Genomic DNA, 16,634 nt, shown 5'->3' on the forward strand with positions numbered 1-16,634 from the left:
CCTGGGGAGTTCTCCCCAACGTTCAACGTTCACCCTGCATCAACCCAGGCCTCCGGATCACTGCCAGGTGACAAGAGAGGGGAGGATGGGGGGCAAGGGAAGGACACCGTGAGGAAAAAAACAGACGCTCCACAGACAGCTGTTCTTTTCAAAAAGCCCCTGTCATGAGAAAAATGTGGGAGGATTGTTCTAGATGAAAAAAAAACAAAGTGATGTGACAAATATAATGCATGAAACTTGACTGGGTCCAGGTTTAACCTGAAGTACAGTAAAGGACATTTTTGGGACCATGGGGGGAATTCAAATATGGACAGGGTCTCCGTAAAAAAAAATTAAAAAAAATTTTTTTTTAACATTTATTTATTATTGAGAGACAGAGAACGACAGAACACGAGCAGGGGAGGGGCAGAGAGAGAGGGAGCCACAGAATCCGAAATAGGCTCCAGGCTCCGAGCTGTAATGACAGAGCCCGACGCGGGGCTCGAACCCACCGAACCGCGAGATCATGACCTGAGCCGAAGTCAGACGCTTAACCGACGGAGCCACCCAGGCGCCCCCCAGATTTTTTTTTAATGTTTATTTATTTTTGAGAGGGGGGAGGGGCAGGGTGGGCACAGAGGATCTCTGAGCTGACAGCAGAGAGCCTGATGAGGGGTTTGAACCCACAAACCGTGAGATCACGACCTGGCCCGAAGTCAGACGCTCAACTGACTGAGCCACCTAGGCACCCTGGAATTAAAAAAAAAAAAAATTATGTTTATTTATTTATTTTGAGAAAGGGAGTGAGAGAGAGAGAGAAAGGGAGGGAGAGAGAGAGAGAACAAGAGGGGGAAGGGCAGAGAGAAGGAGAGACAGAATTCCAAGCAGGCTCCTCGCCTCCAGTGCAGAGCCCGACGTGGAGTTTGAAGTCACGAGCTGCGAGGCCGCGACGTGGGCTGAGGTCAAGAGTCGGATGCTTAACTGACTGAGCCAGCCAGGCGCCCCACCCTGGAATCATCTTTAATTTTCTTACTGTGATAATACTATTGTGATTATGCAGAATGCTCACATTCTCAGGAAGAAATGCCGGTAGAAGAATCTGGGGACGGAGGGTCCTGGTGTCTGCCACTTCCGGATGGTTCCACACAAAGGCTTACACGGAGATGCAAGGGTGCCTGGGTGTGGACGTGCGTGCACGAGACGGATACACATGGAGAAAGAGGAAGCAAGCATGCTAACCTGACACCCTAGTTGAGTCGCTCTACTCTCCTTTTCATAGATTGGTTGAAATGAAACCACTGGTCCAGTACAACATCCCATTTTACAGATGAGGAAACTGAGGCCCTGTAAGGGGATGGGGCCGGGTCAAGGTCACAGAGGAAGCGACCACCCGAGCGGAAATTTGCACCCGGGATCTCCAGACAGCCAGGCTTTGAGGTTGTTTTCTTCGGATTCTTTGTCCTAACCGTTTGTCCCACACATCGGCATGGCTTTGGGCCCTCTGATGCTCCGTCCAAGGCCAGGGACTTACGCTTGACATTCTGCTCCAAAGCCAGCTGTGACCCGCAGACGCAGCAGAACAGAAGCAGAGACCAGAGGTTACCGGCAAGTCACTAACTGAGACCAGAGGTGACAGCCAGGAGTGGCAACAAGGGAAGTGACGACAGAATTCAGACAACCTTGAACCCCGGGAATATTCAGTGCGAGGCTCGGGGACCCTGAGGGCATCGCTGCACCCTGGGGTTTTGTAGGACTGCGATCCCGGACAGCTGCGAACCTGGGCTGCCACACGGCAAACGACCCATCTGGGAAGACGGGGTTCCCGTGAACTTTGAGGGCTGACTTTGCCGTGTGGACTGTGGTGGCTGTCGTACGGGCACGTCTCATCTGACCAGTGAGAGTAGTGCTCCTGGAGAGCAGGGGCCATCCTGTCGCCACGTCTGGGCGCCGTCAGTGTGGAGTCAAGGTGCTCGGGTCCGAATCTGGGCTCTACTGCTTACCAGCTGGGTGCCTTCGGGAAGCCTGCTTAACATCTCTGAGCCTGCGTGTCACGGGGATAGTGACAGAACCTACACCACAGATTGATGGGAGGGGCAAATGACACGAGCTGTGGCCCAGAGTCAGAAGCCCCGTCTCTACTGGGCAGAGTGAGTGCCGTGATTCTCCAGGGAAGAGAGTCCAGGCAGAGGAAGGGCAAGGGGGTGGCTCAGTGTCTGTGGAGCCTCAGGGAAGCCGGGGTGGCGAGAGGCAGAGAAGCAGGTGCTGAGCTCACCGCGTGGGGTGGCAAGCGAGTTTCGTCTTATGTTTGCAGCGTTTTGTTTCCGTCATTTTTGTGCTTTGCTTCTTTTCGTGGAAAGGTATCGGCTTCCTGTGTGTTGCTGACACAAAGTTCCCCTCGACGATAATGCGCAGCGAGAAGAAAAATCACTTTATGGAAACATGAGGGGAATAGAATACAGTCCGGAAATCGCTGGAATCACAGACTGTCCCGGGAAGGCTACATTCAGGAACGGGGAAGGCGGCTCTCCCTCGCTTGGCTTACTCCGTGGCGCCAGCCGGTGTGGACCTGGGACCTGAAGCCTCACTCACAGCCTTGGATATCACGGCTGGAATCCCGAACCTGACTCCTATCTCTGAGCTTTCCAGCTGCGAGGCCCAGGTCCCAACATCTACCTCTCCCTCAGAGTACAGGTGGAGACACTGAGGCCCAGGGAGGCAGGGAGATGCGTTAACCATTTGTGGGGGAGAACTGGGCCCCGTTTCCATCCGACTCGAGGCCCCGGCTGCGCCCACCCCCGATCCAGGGATTCAGACCCATGCTCCCCCAGAGACCTCACGGTGGGTTGAGTCTGGACGCCAGGCCTCCCTGGGCTCTGAGGCTCCCTTCTGTGACTCGCCCCACGCCCCCCCGTGGACGAGCTCCCCGTGTGTCCGCCAGTGACCGGAGGGCAGCGGACAGGGAGGGTAGAGGGGTGGAGTGGGGGCTGGGGTCTGTTCCTGGGTGGGTAGGACCTGGCCGTGCTCTGGTCCAGCTGAGAAGCTGACATGTTACAGGGGGTGGGGCCCGGGGGTCCCTTCTGGGCCTGCGGGCATGGGGGCCGCCTCTACCTCGGCCACCAGCACGGGGCAGACATTTCTAGCAATAGCCCCGTTTGCCCCTTTCTGGCAACCGCCTCTTCGGAACTGTGCAGGGAGAAGGGACCCGGGGGGAGGCGGTGAATTCTGACAGTTTGGGGAGCCCAGGGCCTCCTCACCTCTGCTCTGGCTCGTCTTACATGTCACCCCAAGTCATAGTCACATCCCCATAGGCTGGTGGAGGACTCATCGGTGGCCCCTGGAGCCCCCACGACGATGTGTCCGGAGCAAAGGATAAGTCACCTTCCTGCAAAAGAGAAGCCACCGTCCCTGCTGCTACAGTTGGGGAGTGAGTGGCCATTCACAAAGCACTTATCCACGGGCTTACGTGCTCAAGGTTCCCCCAAAGATGGGGAAACCGAGGCTTGAGAGACGATGGAGGGACTTCCAGAAGGCCAGTGTGTGCCTCTCTCTCCGCCTTCTTGTGGTCGAGGAGGGAGCAGGGAGAGGGGGACTGGCCCCTGGTTCTGAGCCTGTTACTAGTGTGCAGGTGACCTTGGGCAAATCACTTGCCCCGTCGGCTTCCCTGATGGGGCTGAGCCAGCTGATTTGCCAGGGTCCCTCCTCGCCAGAACACGTTCCAGGGGCCACGCTGGCAGTGTCCCCGGTGACTGCTGTCCTGTCCTCACCACTTGTTTGTGACCAGGGTGCTGCAAAGCCTGTGCCCGGAGCCATTCTCTCAGACAGAGGGGGGCACGGAGGCGTGTGGGGAAGGGCCAGCTTGTCCACTCACTGCGTGTGACAGTGGGGAGTCACTTAACCCTGCTGAGCCTCCTGCTTCCTCTTCCATATGTGTAAGCAGAATTAGTGATAATTTGTGGCCACGGCAATGGGCAACCAAGAGAGTCACCTGCAGTGTTTAGCACAGTGCCCAGCACACGGCAGATGCTGATATCCGGGAGCGGTGACTGTGAATTCCCCCAGCCGGGGAGGGGGCCTCGGTGTCCCCATCCTGTAGGGCGGGGTTGGCCTCAGTGACTCAAGGCCCCTTCCAGCTCTCTCATGTCTTAACGAGAAGACTTCCTGCCAGCCAGCCAGGCAGTAACTGGGACAACCAGAGGGGGTTTGGTAAAGCTCAGGGCCACACGATCCTATCTGTGCCAGCTGAAAACCCCAAAAACGGATGGCACTAACGAGAAAACGCTCGTCGAACGAGTTCAAACGAGTTCGACCGAGTGTCGAACTCGAAGGATCACCGGGATCACATGTTTTTAGTGTTCGGAAAGTTCAGATTATAATGGGAACTTCTTTCCTTTAAAGAAATGAGCCTAAGAAAATAACCTCTGGTCAGGGTCAGGGTCACCGGCGTGGGGCGAAGCTAATCTATTCCAGAATGTACCTGGCCCCAGCCTGCTGTTCTGCCGTCCCCGCCCCAGGTGGACCAGCACTTGGCCATGGGGTGGACACACCTCGGACTGATTCCTGGATTTCCTTACGGGCTGACTGACCTTAGGAAGTGAAGGAAACTCTCTAAGCCTCAGTTTATTGATCTTAAGAATGGGGAAGTAACTACCTACCTCCAAGGGCTGTTGAGAAGATTAAGCTAAATCACGGTATGGGTTTTTGGTTGTGTGTGTGTGTGTGTGGGTGTGTGTGTGTGTTAATCTTCAAGTCATGTTTTTCTAAAGTGCTCATAACGGGATTGCCTGTAGCTTGAAATGCTCAGTCTCCTAGGACCCCCCCCCCCCCAATCCCGCCTCAGTTACTCCCTCCACAGCCAAACCCCACAACATGCTATAGCTCTCCTGGTCTTCCCCTTCCTGGCCCCAAGCCAGTGTCCATGACTTTCTCTCTGCTGGAGGTCCCTGCTCCCACCCTGCCTGCAAGTCGGGATCCCGCCCAGCCTCCAGCCATCTCCCTGTGACAGCTCCCTGGCCCACAGATGTTTTCTCCTCAGTGACTCTGCAATTTTCACCTTCAATCAGCCTTTGCTCCCCCCTGACTTGTCTCCCCGGCTGGACTGTGGTCCCGCCTCTGTCTGTGGCCCCCACCGAGTAAATGCTCAGCGACACCCCTGCCTGCCCCCTCCCCTTCCTGAACCTCGTGTCCCCACACGTCTCTGGAGGGCCTCACCTCTGCAGACCGGCGGCCAGCCCTGCAGACTGTGACGGCCGTGGAGCTCAGCAGGAAGAACTCCAGGAAGGAGAAGCAGAGCAGAGCCAGCTCCAGCCTCTGGATGTAGACCTGGAGGGGAGGGGGGGAGAGGGAGATGGAGAGAGGCCTCCTGGGTATCTGCACCCCTCAGGCTGGCGCAGGCGGGGTCAGACCCAGCCAACAGGGGGCAGCAAGGGCTTCCGCCGCCAGGTGTGCCTGGGGGAGGGCGGGTGGGGCTCCGCGGGGCTGGGACTGGGTCCTTCTTAGGCGCTGCTCTACGCCCACCTCCCGGCATCTGTGGGTCCTCAGCGAGCATTTATTTGTCTGATGTTGGAGGGCTGGAGAATCCTGTGGGCCTCTGATGGCACCGCAGGTGGCCTTAAGTGCCATCTCATCCAGCCCCACTTAGATGGGGACACTGAGGCTCAGAGAGAAGGAGCGCCTTTTATTGTTGGGGCGGGGGGGAGCTGGGCTTAGGACCACCAAGCAGCTGGGACATCTCACAGGGCACGAGCGTGTGGATGGGGAGTGTGTGTGTGTGTGTGTGTGTGTGTGTGTGTGAGTAGGCCTGCCTGTGTGCCTGCACATGTGTGTGCATGGGGGAGCTCGATAAGGACCAGCCCCCCACCACCGTGGTCAGGGACCTGGCCCAGAGGCCGGCAGCCACCACGTGGAGTGTCGGGCCCACCTTCTGCTCCAGGGGCCCCACGCTGTGCTGAAAGGGCCCTGGGCTCGGAGTTGTAGGCCCAGCTTTGAGGCCTCACTGCACCCCTGACACTTGCTGTGTGGCCTCGGTCTACGAATTTAACCTCTCTGGACCTCAGTGTTCACTCCCCTAAAACGGGGGTAATGAAGTAGACTCAGCCTGCTCTGCAGGGCTGCTGAGAGGCTCACCCATAGTGGGGTCACTGGGGCTATGTCGTTTACAGAGCCTTGACCAGGGAATTGGCCGTTCTAGAAGGGGGTCCTGAATTTGCTGCTCAGCCTCACACGGGCCCCTCTCCCTTCTGGGCCTCAGGTCCCCTACCTGCAACAGTGGGCTCGGACTCAGTGACCCGAGGCCTCCCACAGCTCCCTGCTGCTGACCAGTGAGAAGCCAGCATCCCCCTTTGCCCCGTGCCTCAGGAGGGACGGGGTGGGAACAGATTGGCTGAGGGCTTCAGCTCTGGTGCCTGGGCTCTGGAAGGTTTCCTGAGAGCCAGAAGCGTCCTCCTGGCCAAGCCCAAGGCCGCACCTTCCTGGGAGTCAGGGGACCCTCGGGGCTGGGGCACTCACTGTGCTGTTGGGGTACGGGGTCCAGATCGGGAAATCAAACGTCCTCTCCAGAAAGAGATCTTTGGCAATGACAAAGAGGCCCGCTAGCACGCAGAAGAAGCTGACGCCGTGTGCTGTCAGGCAAAGTATCTTCTACAAGCAAAAGTCACAACCATTGCCCAAATGTTAGAGACCCAGATCTTGGCCCTGTGTCTAGGCCTGCCAGGTGCTTGCTCCATGGCCTCAGGAAAGACTCTGCCGGTCTCTGGACCCGAGGCTCCTCATTTAAATGTGACTTTCTGAGATAGCTGACCACCGGGGTGGCCCCAGGTGGCTTTCACCTTCTATGGGACAGGGTTGGGGGAACCAAGGGATGCTTCCCGACCCACAGACTTTGTACCGAAGAGGGATGTTCCCACCACTGTCTCCCTCTCCAAGCTGGTTTTGACCATCCTGGTGTCAAATATGTCGCCTGGTCAGGGCACTGGACGTCCAAATGGCCCCTTACCCATCCCCCCCTCTCCATAGGCTAGAGCAGGAGGAGCCCCAAAGGTGCCCCACGCTCACACACTCTGGGTCTGCCTCCGTCCCCACCCGCCACGGTCCCCGAAATGTCCCCATTCCTCACCGTCTTGGGTTAAACACGATTCCAAGAGCCTCTTATCAAGAGCAAACCCTTGTAATGGACAGAGTGTGAACATATGGAAACTCTAACTTGTACCAGGACGGACGTCCCTGCAGTAAAGCCTCCCTCTGCCCAGGCGTAGGAAGGGGGAGCCTTCTGGTTCCGAAAGGGGCCCAGCCCAGGAGGAATGGCAGGTTTTTGCCATGCATCCCCTGCCTCTGTGGGTAAATGGCAGCACACTGCCCTGTTATCTATGCCTCTTGAGAAGGCAGGGGGATAGCCCCAGCCCAGCCCGGCCGGAAGGGCACAAATGTGGGCCAGGCCAGGGCTTGTGGGGCAGAAGGTGGGCTGAGGCCATGAAGTAGGAGGGGGTAGGAAGGGTCCTTCTGTCACCGATGTCCGTCCCTCTGGCCAGTCTTGTGTCGGTGTTTACTCTGGGCCCACTCGGGCCACCCCGGGCTGCTCCAGCCCACCTGTGCCTAGAAAGGTGCTCAGACACCCCACGGCTTAGTGTACCGCAGAGAGATGAGAAGACAGGTAAGTCCAACAAGCTGTGGGGATACAGAAGCCAGCCATAGCAGGTGGGGAAAGACTACCAGGAGGACGGGGCACGGAGGCTGAGTTTTGAAGAATGATCAGGAGTGAGCCAGAGCGGGGTGAGAATGTGCCACCCAGAGCGGGCAAAGTTCTCAGGCCGCGGACAGGGTGGCACAGAGGAGGACAGAGTCCTGTCTGGCCGGTGGTGTCTCTGGAGATGAGAAGCAGATAGAAAGCGGGCCAGGGCCCGCAGGCCTCGTGGACTTGCTGCTATTGGAGGCAAGCAGGGGCTCCTGGGCACCAAGGAGGTGGACAGCCACGGAGGGGTGGGGTCAGACTTGCACTGTGGAACAATGGGTCGGGCCACGGTGTGCAGACATGAGGCCAGACGGGCCGGACGTGAGGACAGAACTGGGGCCCAGGAAGGGCAGTGGGGGAGGGGCGGACCTTGGGGCCCCGGGGACCCTTCTGCTGTCGGGAAGACTCGTGCCTGCTCCCAGCGAATCCCAGAGAACAGCTTCCCGAATCTGTACTCCACACGGACGCCCTTCACAGAGCTGACCCGGGGAGGACTGGGGACTGGGACGAGAGGGAGTGACCTCACTGTTTCCACTCACCAGATAAGTGTTCGAGACCATGTCCGTTGTTATCACCAAGATCCCTGAAATGAGAAACTGCAGGCCAGATTGGCAACAGTCATGAGGGAGGTCGGGGTCCCCTGAAACCCACAAATTCGCTCTCTTCTGGCTACTGTCTGAGAAAACCGAGCTCTGGTGGCAAGGAGCTCCCCCTGCCCACCACGTGGCCCAATCTGGACCTGCCCTGGCCATGCTGGTCTCCCCTGTGCACCCGAGCCCCCACACCGGGGATGCAGCTGTGCCCGGCGCCTCCCGACCCCTCCCAAGTCCCCAGCTCGTGCTCGCCCTCCTGCCGATGCGTGTGTCGGGTTAGGGGAGTGTGCAGACAGCCCGGGAGTGCTCCCCTGGGATGCAGGCCTGAAGGGGCCTCCTGGGAGGGGCCGAGAGGACAGAAGCAGTGGCAGGGAGGCTGGAGAAAGGGGTGGGCACATGCTCCACCCCCAGTAGCTCATTCTGACCCACCTACGTCCAGCCCCCAATGCCGGGGTCCCCCAGGCCTGCCCACGGACCCCCACATCCGGCCCGTGTTTTGGTACCTACTCACAGAGGCAGCCCCCCAGAACGGATACCAAGACTTCAGCACCACCAGGTGAAGATCCGTGACAGTAGAGACCAGGTAAGTCCCAAAGAACAAGTGCAGCAGAGCGATGACAACATGGAAGGCCTGGGGGTGGGAGGGAACAGGCAGCCACTGCTGGGGGGACCCACTGGTGCCCTGCGCCAGCTGGCTGATCCCAGCCCACTGCCCACCTTCTAAGGGATCCTGGTGGGTCTACGGGGAAGGACTGGCCCCTTGGAGAGGGAATCCAGTAATTGTCCCTCCGCCTGTGGTGCTGCTGGGGCCTCCCAGGGCGGGGGTGAGGGGGGGTGGGGGGAGGGGACGGAAGAGAAGGGAAGGGGAGAGACTTCTGTTGAGGACTTGCTGTGAGTGACACGGAGCCAGTGCTGGTGCAGGTGTAGACAGCCTCTCCCACCCCTCGGTGGCGTTTTCAGTTTTCAATCCGAGCAGGAGTGTGAAGCAGGGCAGCTGGAGGCTCTCCTCTCTCCCTCCCTCCTCGGGGCTCCCGGGTGTCCCCCTCCCCCACTTCCAGGGCCCCAAGAAGTGGGCACTCACGCCCAGCTCCTTGAGAAGGCTGCTCCTCTTCCTGGGCTTCTGCTGGTGCCAGGCTGGAGGCAGGAAGCCCGGTGGGCTCGGCTCCTGGGGCAGGTATCTCTGGCCGGGCTGTGTTGGGCTGGGGGTCTGCCATGGCGGGAGCTCCCTCACTTCCGGTCTGGGAATAATTGTGGCCACTCCATAGCCTTCTGCTGCCAGGACTTGGGCCAAGGACCTTAGCTGCGGATGAGGGAGAGAGGCTGGGGCAGAACGCATCTCATTTCTGGGGCTTATGTCTGGTCAGACTCAGTGTCACCTCTGTTCTCCGGGCCAGGGCCTTCCAGAACAGTCTGCCCTGCTCAGTAACCCCTGAACTTGGTTTGACCTGGAATAACCTGGCTTCTGGGGATGGGGAGGACCGGGCGCTTATAGCCTCTGTGGCACTGCAGAGGCTATAAGCCTCTCCTTCTGGGGCAGAAGAAAGGGTCAAATTCCCAGCCATTGCAAGACAGAACACATCCAAACTGGCGATGGTGGTTCCTCTTGATGGGAAAGAGGATGGAAGGAAACTTCTGCTGAGGACCTGCTATAGGTCAACGCTGAGCCAGGAAGTCAATATTTAACAGTGAGTCAACATTTACAAACATTTTCTCCATTCTTGGCAGTGGGATAAGCACTTTACATGCATTATCCGATGTCATCCTTGTCCCAAACCTCTGGGGAAGTCCTGTGGCTTGTTTCCATGTTGCAGATGAGGCCCAGAGAGGTTAAGCCACTTGCCCAAGGTCACACAGTCAGGAAATGACTGGGCTGGGACTCAAAGCCTGGCAGACTGGCTCCCAAGTGCGTGCGCTTAAATCGTTTACACACTGTTGCCTCAGTGAATGAAAGGAAACGTTCTGGATGTTCTAAGAGGCGTGAGAGAGAGGTTGAGGGAAAACCTTGCGGGGCACTGAAATCACCACTTGCTGAGGGTCCTGGTCACGATGTTGTATACTGATGGATGCGGGGGCACGTGGGACTTGGGGGCTGCCTGGGGACTTAGTGAGAAAAGCTGGTCTTTCCCAGGAGAACAGGAGTGAGGTGGGGTGCGGAGGGGAGGGGAGGCAGTTTATGGAAATCGAGGTAGGAGACAGTTGTCCACGGGGATGGGACTCACAAGTAACGGAAGTGGACCGTTCTTACTCTTTTTTGGTAAAATGAAAGGGGGGGGCGCCTTCCCCTCAATTTTAATTCTCAATTTTAATCCCAACTGAATGAGTTCAGGAGGTGCTGCTTGAGCACCCCCATTTTTGCAGGTTTCCTGCCGTGGGGGTGCGGAAAGCAGGAGGGGGAAAGAGCTTTGGGGAGGCTGGGACGGACAAGGGGCCCGGATAGCTAAATTCCAGACGGGGAGGAAAGGAAGGGACCGTGTCCAAGGGCCAAAGGGCCAGACAGGGGGCACGGGCTCCATGCTACGTGACGTGCCTCAGTCCCCGGGAAGTTGGCTCCATTCTGTAAACGAAGACACGAAGCCTCAGGGAGGTCCGAGGCCTTGGCCGAAGTCACACAGCAAGAAAGCGCCTGAGGTTTGGGTCTCTGTGTGGGTGGATGCCACTGCTCTGCCCTGGCTGCTGGGCCCTCTGACAAATGTCTCCATTGGCCTGGTTCCTGATTCAGCGGAGAGGCTGGGGGTCCCAGCACTGAGCCCAGATTCACCATGATGCACGACATCATGATGTGACTCTTCGGTGACCTGACCCAGCTACGTCTGGGGATTTGTTCTCTCGATTCCCAGCATTTCAGGCAGAGCCCCTCCGACAGAGCCAGCTGGACCGGTGGGGGCGCGGGGTGGGGGGCGCAGCTGGTGGCAGAGGCCTATCCAGTCAGCCACCCACTGCGACTAGACTTCTCTGGTGTACCAGGGGAAGGCGGGACTTAGAGCTGAGCCTGGACGCCACTGGGGAGCACGAAAGAAGGAAGATGCCCCGGCTGGACTGGGTCGTCCGGGGAGATCGTGCGACCTCGGTCCCCGGAGGTGCGCCTCGTACCTGGGCTTTCGCTTTCCAGAATGTGGCAGTGGGAAGGGTTCAAATATCCACTTGGGGGTTGTGTTCAGGGAAGCAGAGTAACCCTTCTCAAGATGTATTCCATGGAACACAGTTAAGGACAGAAAAGGAGCAGAAGGGAAATTCTGGGAAATCCTGGTTATCGTCTTCGCCCTCTTTAGCAGAGCGGAGGGCCTGAGAATTCTTGTAGGGGAGCACCCGATTTTAACACTAAGGACATTTCCCACACTGAATTGGCCATGGAACCTTTTTTCTCGTAGTCCACGGACCCTACAGTTGTTGTGTGTGGAACGCTTTTGGGCCGAGAGGCCTTAAACTGGCAAACGTTTGGTTCTAGGGGATTTTGGCCTTCTTTGCCCCCTCTTTGGTTTTCTCCTGCGCATATCGTGTGTGGTCGGGGTGGGGATTGGACTGCGATCCCTAGGTGCCACTTCCAATTTCAAACAACTCTCTCTCGGGACAGGGGTCTGCTGCGGGGATGTCCCGCCACCGGGAGGGAGGGGTGCTGAGGGCGGGACTTGGGGGAACCAGAGGGACAGTCTGTCTGCTGTGAGGTTCCCACTTTCTGAGGAGGGCGTGGGCTATGAGCCCTTAGAGGGCTTACACACTATTGCCCCCCCTCTCCGCGCCCCTGCCCCCCGCCCCGTGTCGTGTCCCATTCCTCCAGAACCTGGTACAGAGCTGCTTGGGTGGAGATGGGCTGATTGGGGTGGGGGTGGGGGGCAGCCAGAGACCCAGGGGGGCGATGGCCTTGGTCCCTCCCCTGTCCCGCAGCCAGCTGAGGCCCCGAAGGCCCAGCCAACCTGGCGTTTCCAGGAAAGCCAGCCAGGGCCCAGGTACCCTTTGTTCCTTCAGCTCCTGGAAGCCGGCTTCCCCTAGTGTTTCAGGACAGCATGCTGGTATAAGGGGACAGTCCCCAGCAAGGAGCCCAGGGGCCAGCAGGAAATGGAGGCCTCCACTCTAGGGTGGAGTCAGGAGGCCTGGATTCTAGTACTGGCCCTGTGTGGTCTTGGGCAAATCCATTCCCCTCTTTGGGGCTCTGTTTTCTCATAATTTGTGTGTGTGTGTGTGTGTGTGTGTGTGTGCATGTGAGAGAGAGAGAGAGAGAGAGAGAGTTTCTGGGATTGGAATGGAAACAGCTACAGCCCTTCCCACCTCTAATGGTCAATGACTGGTGGCAGATGGGTTCTAGGCAGTGGGTTCCTCCTTGGGGCAAATGCTGTTGGTGCCCCCCGCTCCCCATTTACCGGGGGGTGGGGCACCCATTGCCAGCTGCTGTAATCGCTGGTGCTAAGGGCTCCTAACTGCTCCCTTCTGGGAGTTTAGTTACACCCCTCCCCCAATCTGCAGTCAATGACTGACTGGCACAGGGAATAAGAGGACAGTCCCTTTGCCTCAGGGCAGGACCAAGCCTGTGCTCCCAAGCACCCCTGGCGTGGGATCAGGCTGAAGCCAGTGGTCAGCTGAAACCACATCTGTCCTTGGATTGTTTCACCTGCCCGTCCTAATTTTTGCTCTTCTCCCCATTGCACTCCCTCATAAACCAGTCGCACAAAATCCTTGCCTCAGGCTCTGCTTCTATAGAATCTAACTGAAGACACTCCCCTCCTTATTCCTGCTGTAGGGGACCACTCACCTGGCCCTGGGACCTCCACTGGGAGCTTCCGGCCATGCTCTGCCCTCTGGATCCGACTCAGCCCCACAGAGACAATGGCAGAAGATCAGAACATCTTTATGACATTAGACTTTGGATCCTTTCCCTCCTGGCCCCACCTTCTGCTTCATGCCCAGCAGCCTGTGAGCTGTCAGCATCTTCCCCACCCCCCAAACCCAGGCAGGTAGAAATCCTTGCACCCTCTTTACAGCTGCAAATTTCCTTCAGCAAATCAACTTAACCTGTTTACAATGCGGGACAGATGGGGTGAAGAAGGTTGTAAATCTTCATAGAGTCATGGTTGAGCCTTTTAAAATATCGTTCTGGGGGCCTGGGTGGCTCAGTCGGTTAGGTGCCTGACTCTTGAGTTCAGCTCAGGTCATGATCTCACGGCTGGTGCATTCGAGTCCCTCATTCGGCTGTGCGCTGACCGTGCAGAGCCTGCTTGGGATTCTTTTCTCTCCCTCTCTGCCCCCCCCCCCCAATAAATAAATAAACAAAGTTAAAAAAAAAACTTTCCAGCTTTGGAAAGTTTCAGACATTTCCAAAGTAGAGAAAATGGTCCAGTGAATGCCCGCATACCATTGCCTGGGTTGCAGCGGTCATGGGCTTGTAGCTGACCTTGTCCATCTGCCCCCACTCCTCCCCACGGGGAAGCAGTGCTCTGGGGTCCCACAGCTGCATGTGTAAACATGGCAGGATTTATCTCTGAAAGATAAGGACTCTTTAAAAAGACTATGATCCCGGGGCGCCAGGCTCTGAGCTGTCAGCACAGAGCCTGACGCGGGGCTCGAACTCACGAAACGTGAGATCATGACCTGAGCCGAAGTTGGACGCCCAACTGATGGAGCCACCCAGGTGCCCCCTCCCCCGGTTTTAAAAAATATATATATATTTTTAACATTTATTCGCTTGTTGGGAGACAGAGACAGAATGCGAGCAGGGCAAGAGCAGAGAGAGAGGGAGACACAGAATCCGCAACATTAAAAAATATTTAAAAAGACAACGATCCTGTGTCACAACTAAACGATTAAGGCATGTGAGGTTTTGGTGCCCACCGGGCTGCACTGAAGCTCAGTGTGGTGACCCTGCGGAGCCCTGGGCAGAACGGTTTTGCGACGACTCCCGTGCGGCACAGAGAGAGCTCCTCTGGCCCAGCCCTTGCTACCTACTGAGCGTCAAACGTCTGGTCAGTATTCTGGTTTCTCCGATCGTGTCAGGAGCATCTTGTTACCTCTGATTCTACCACTTTGTAGCCGTGAGAGCTCGGGTGAATTATCTGACCTCTCTGGGCCTCAGTTTTTCCCTCTGCAAAGCGGGGATCACAATACCTCTGGAAGGCGTTGCTAGAGGGTTCAACGAGTTAGAATATTAAAATGCTTCCAGCCGTGCCTGCCCCGTGTCAGGGGCTGTGTATGAGTATTAGAGTCACTGTGCGCTCCCAGGGGTCCCTCACACCCAGCCGTCACGCCCGCTGCAAGGTCGCTTGCCTGTCAGACCTGCCGGACTGGACAGCCTTTCTGTGAGAGGCGAGGCCGGGCCATCAGCGGCTCGGGAAGGTCCATTTCTCCTGTTGGGACACCCACCCACCACCGTCTGCAGGCTGGTTGGTGCCCCGTGACCTCCTGTGTTGTGCGTCCCCGCTTTGCATCAATTTGTCACCCACACCTTTAGTTCCTTGATCGTGGGATGAATGTTTGTCTGGAAGCTGTGGTTTTTCACTGGGTTAGAGGTTTCTGCTTCACCACATAGTCACAAACAACACGCGACGCACACGCACACAGGCACACCCGTCCCCCCCCCTCCCCGCACCCTCGTGCGTTAACCGACTCACTCTCAGAAGCGTTAAGGAGCGCTTAGGATGGGCCGGCCACGCTGCTATGGGCTGGAGGTCCCGCAGGGGCGGGGAGTCTGCCCTGCCCTTGAGGAGCTTGGGGGCTGTGACAGGCAGGATAGGGACCCCCCCCCCCACCCCCGCCTGGCAATGAACACATCCTAATCCTGGAGCCTATGACTTGGTTACCTGCTGCCGTAGAAAGACTTTGCAGATGCCATTGAGTTAAGGGTCCTGAGAAGGGGGCATCATCCTGGCCTAGCGGGTGGACCCCACATAATCACAGGGGCCCTCCATGAGGGAGGCAGGAGGAGCTGAGTCGGTGAGAGCGACCGGAAGGGCTGCTGGCTTTGAAGGTGGAGGCCAGGGTCACCCGCCGAGGGTTGCCGCAGGGCCCTGAAAGCTGGAAAAAGCAAGCAAAACAGATTCTCCCCTAGAGCTTCCACAAGGCACTTGGCCTTGCCGATTACCTTGACCTCAGGACTCCTGACCTCCGGAGGATGAATGTGTTGTTGAAAACACTGAGTTTGTAGAAATTAGTTACAGCAGCTGCAGGAAACCGATAGAGCCCAGCGGGGAAGAGGGTCAGGGAGGCAGGCAGCTGCCTGGCGGGGACGAGATGTGACCCTGGGTGTGTGGCTGTGTGAACAGCCCAGCAGAGGCCACCTCACCTAGACAGGGGGAGAGAAGGATGGGGATAGGGGAGGCTTCCTGGAGGAAGTGGCATCTACACGGAGGTCTGAAGGAGGGTGGGAGCTCAGTGGGGCAGATGGGAGAATGGGGGGCCAGCAGGGACTGCTCTCCAGGCAGAAGGGTCTCCCAGGTTCAGTATGGCTGTGGGTCACGTGCCGGAGGAGGATGGGGAGAGACAAGAGAGGGGAGCAGGCTCTGTCTCCAGGGCTTTGTAAACCTCCCTGGGACTCTTGGACTTTAGCTTCAGGGCAAAGGAGAGCCCCAAGTGGCAGGGCAGTAACCCCATGGCTTTTGTGCCTTAGAAAATTCTCTCTGGCTGTTATCTAGCCTAGAGATGGGCAGAGCCAGCTGAGAGCTGGGGACACAGGCTATAAGGTCAGCTGATGGATGTCACAACGTGGGCGAGAGATGACAGTGGTCCAAAGGTGCTGGGAGGAGGCTGGAGGGAGGGGTCCGAGTTGGAAAGAGCCAGGAGAATCACGTGGGTGATCATACGTGGGGATGAGTATGCGGGGACCAAGATGGCTCTCAGATTCTGCCTTGGGCACTGACTGACACAGGGGACCCAGGAGGGAAAATGGCTTGAGCTGGAACAGAGGCTGCAAATTCCTTGTCGGTGGGAGGAAAGCCAATGCTGGAGCTGGCTCACAGGAGAGGTCTGGGTGGGAGGCAGATTTGGAAGCCAACGTAAGCGCCACGAGGACAGAGACGTTGGCCAACTCCCGGTGTCCCTAGAGCCCGGACACACAGCAGGTGCTCAAGAAGCACTTGCCGAGGAGCGTGCAGTGCCCAGAGGAGTCCAGGGGAGGTGAATTTTAAGGGATGGATGGAGCGGTCGTTATTAAAACAAGGCTTTTTAAAAGCCCATTGATCTTGGTGACAAGGAGGTCACCAAGCATGGCAGCAGCCTTGGAGAGAACAATTTCAGCAGAGCAAGTGGGAAGGGAGGAAGCAGACTCCATCAAAAAGAGAGAAAGGAAGCCCGTAGTTGAAGGCTTTTGAGGTGGGTGGCTTTCAAGCTGGGAGAGAAGGGACACGCTGCAATTTTCA

The 16,634-nt window shown here is 57.5% G+C and overlaps 1 protein-coding gene across 11 annotated transcripts; it reads right to left on the reverse strand.

Annotated features, from left to right (window-relative positions):
- Nucleotides 1–210: 210 nt before the first annotated feature.
- On the reverse strand, nucleotides 211–15,370 carry MS4A10 (membrane spanning 4-domains A10). 11 transcript variants are annotated; one of them, XR_008290305.1, is made up of 8 exons: nucleotides 13,040–13,157; nucleotides 9,377–9,595; nucleotides 8,807–8,926; nucleotides 8,242–8,298; nucleotides 6,484–6,615; nucleotides 5,188–5,298; nucleotides 1,219–3,361; nucleotides 211–729 (listed from the first exon to the last, which is right to left on the reverse strand). XR_008290305.1 is itself a non-coding variant. In XM_053203101.1 (8 exons), the coding sequence occupies exons 1-7, from the start codon at nucleotides 13,073–13,075 to the stop codon at nucleotides 3,251–3,253; spliced, it is 786 nt and encodes a 261-aa protein (XP_053059076.1). In that variant the 5' UTR covers nucleotides 13,076–13,157; the 3' UTR covers nucleotides 211–729; nucleotides 3,234–3,250. The 11 variants fall into 11 exon arrangements, 9 of the variants coding, with proteins under 9 accessions (XP_053059076.1, XP_053059082.1, XP_053059078.1 ...); XR_008290304.1 differs by having other exon boundaries at nucleotides 1,049–3,361; XM_053203101.1 differs by having other exon boundaries at nucleotides 3,234–3,361.
- Nucleotides 15,371–16,634: the final 1,264 nt, after the last annotated feature.

The sequence above is a fragment of the Acinonyx jubatus genome, chromosome D1 (assembly GCF_027475565.1).
Source record: "Acinonyx jubatus isolate Ajub_Pintada_27869175 chromosome D1, VMU_Ajub_asm_v1.0, whole genome shotgun sequence".
Taxonomy (NCBI): Eukaryota; Metazoa; Chordata; class Mammalia; order Carnivora; family Felidae; genus Acinonyx; species Acinonyx jubatus.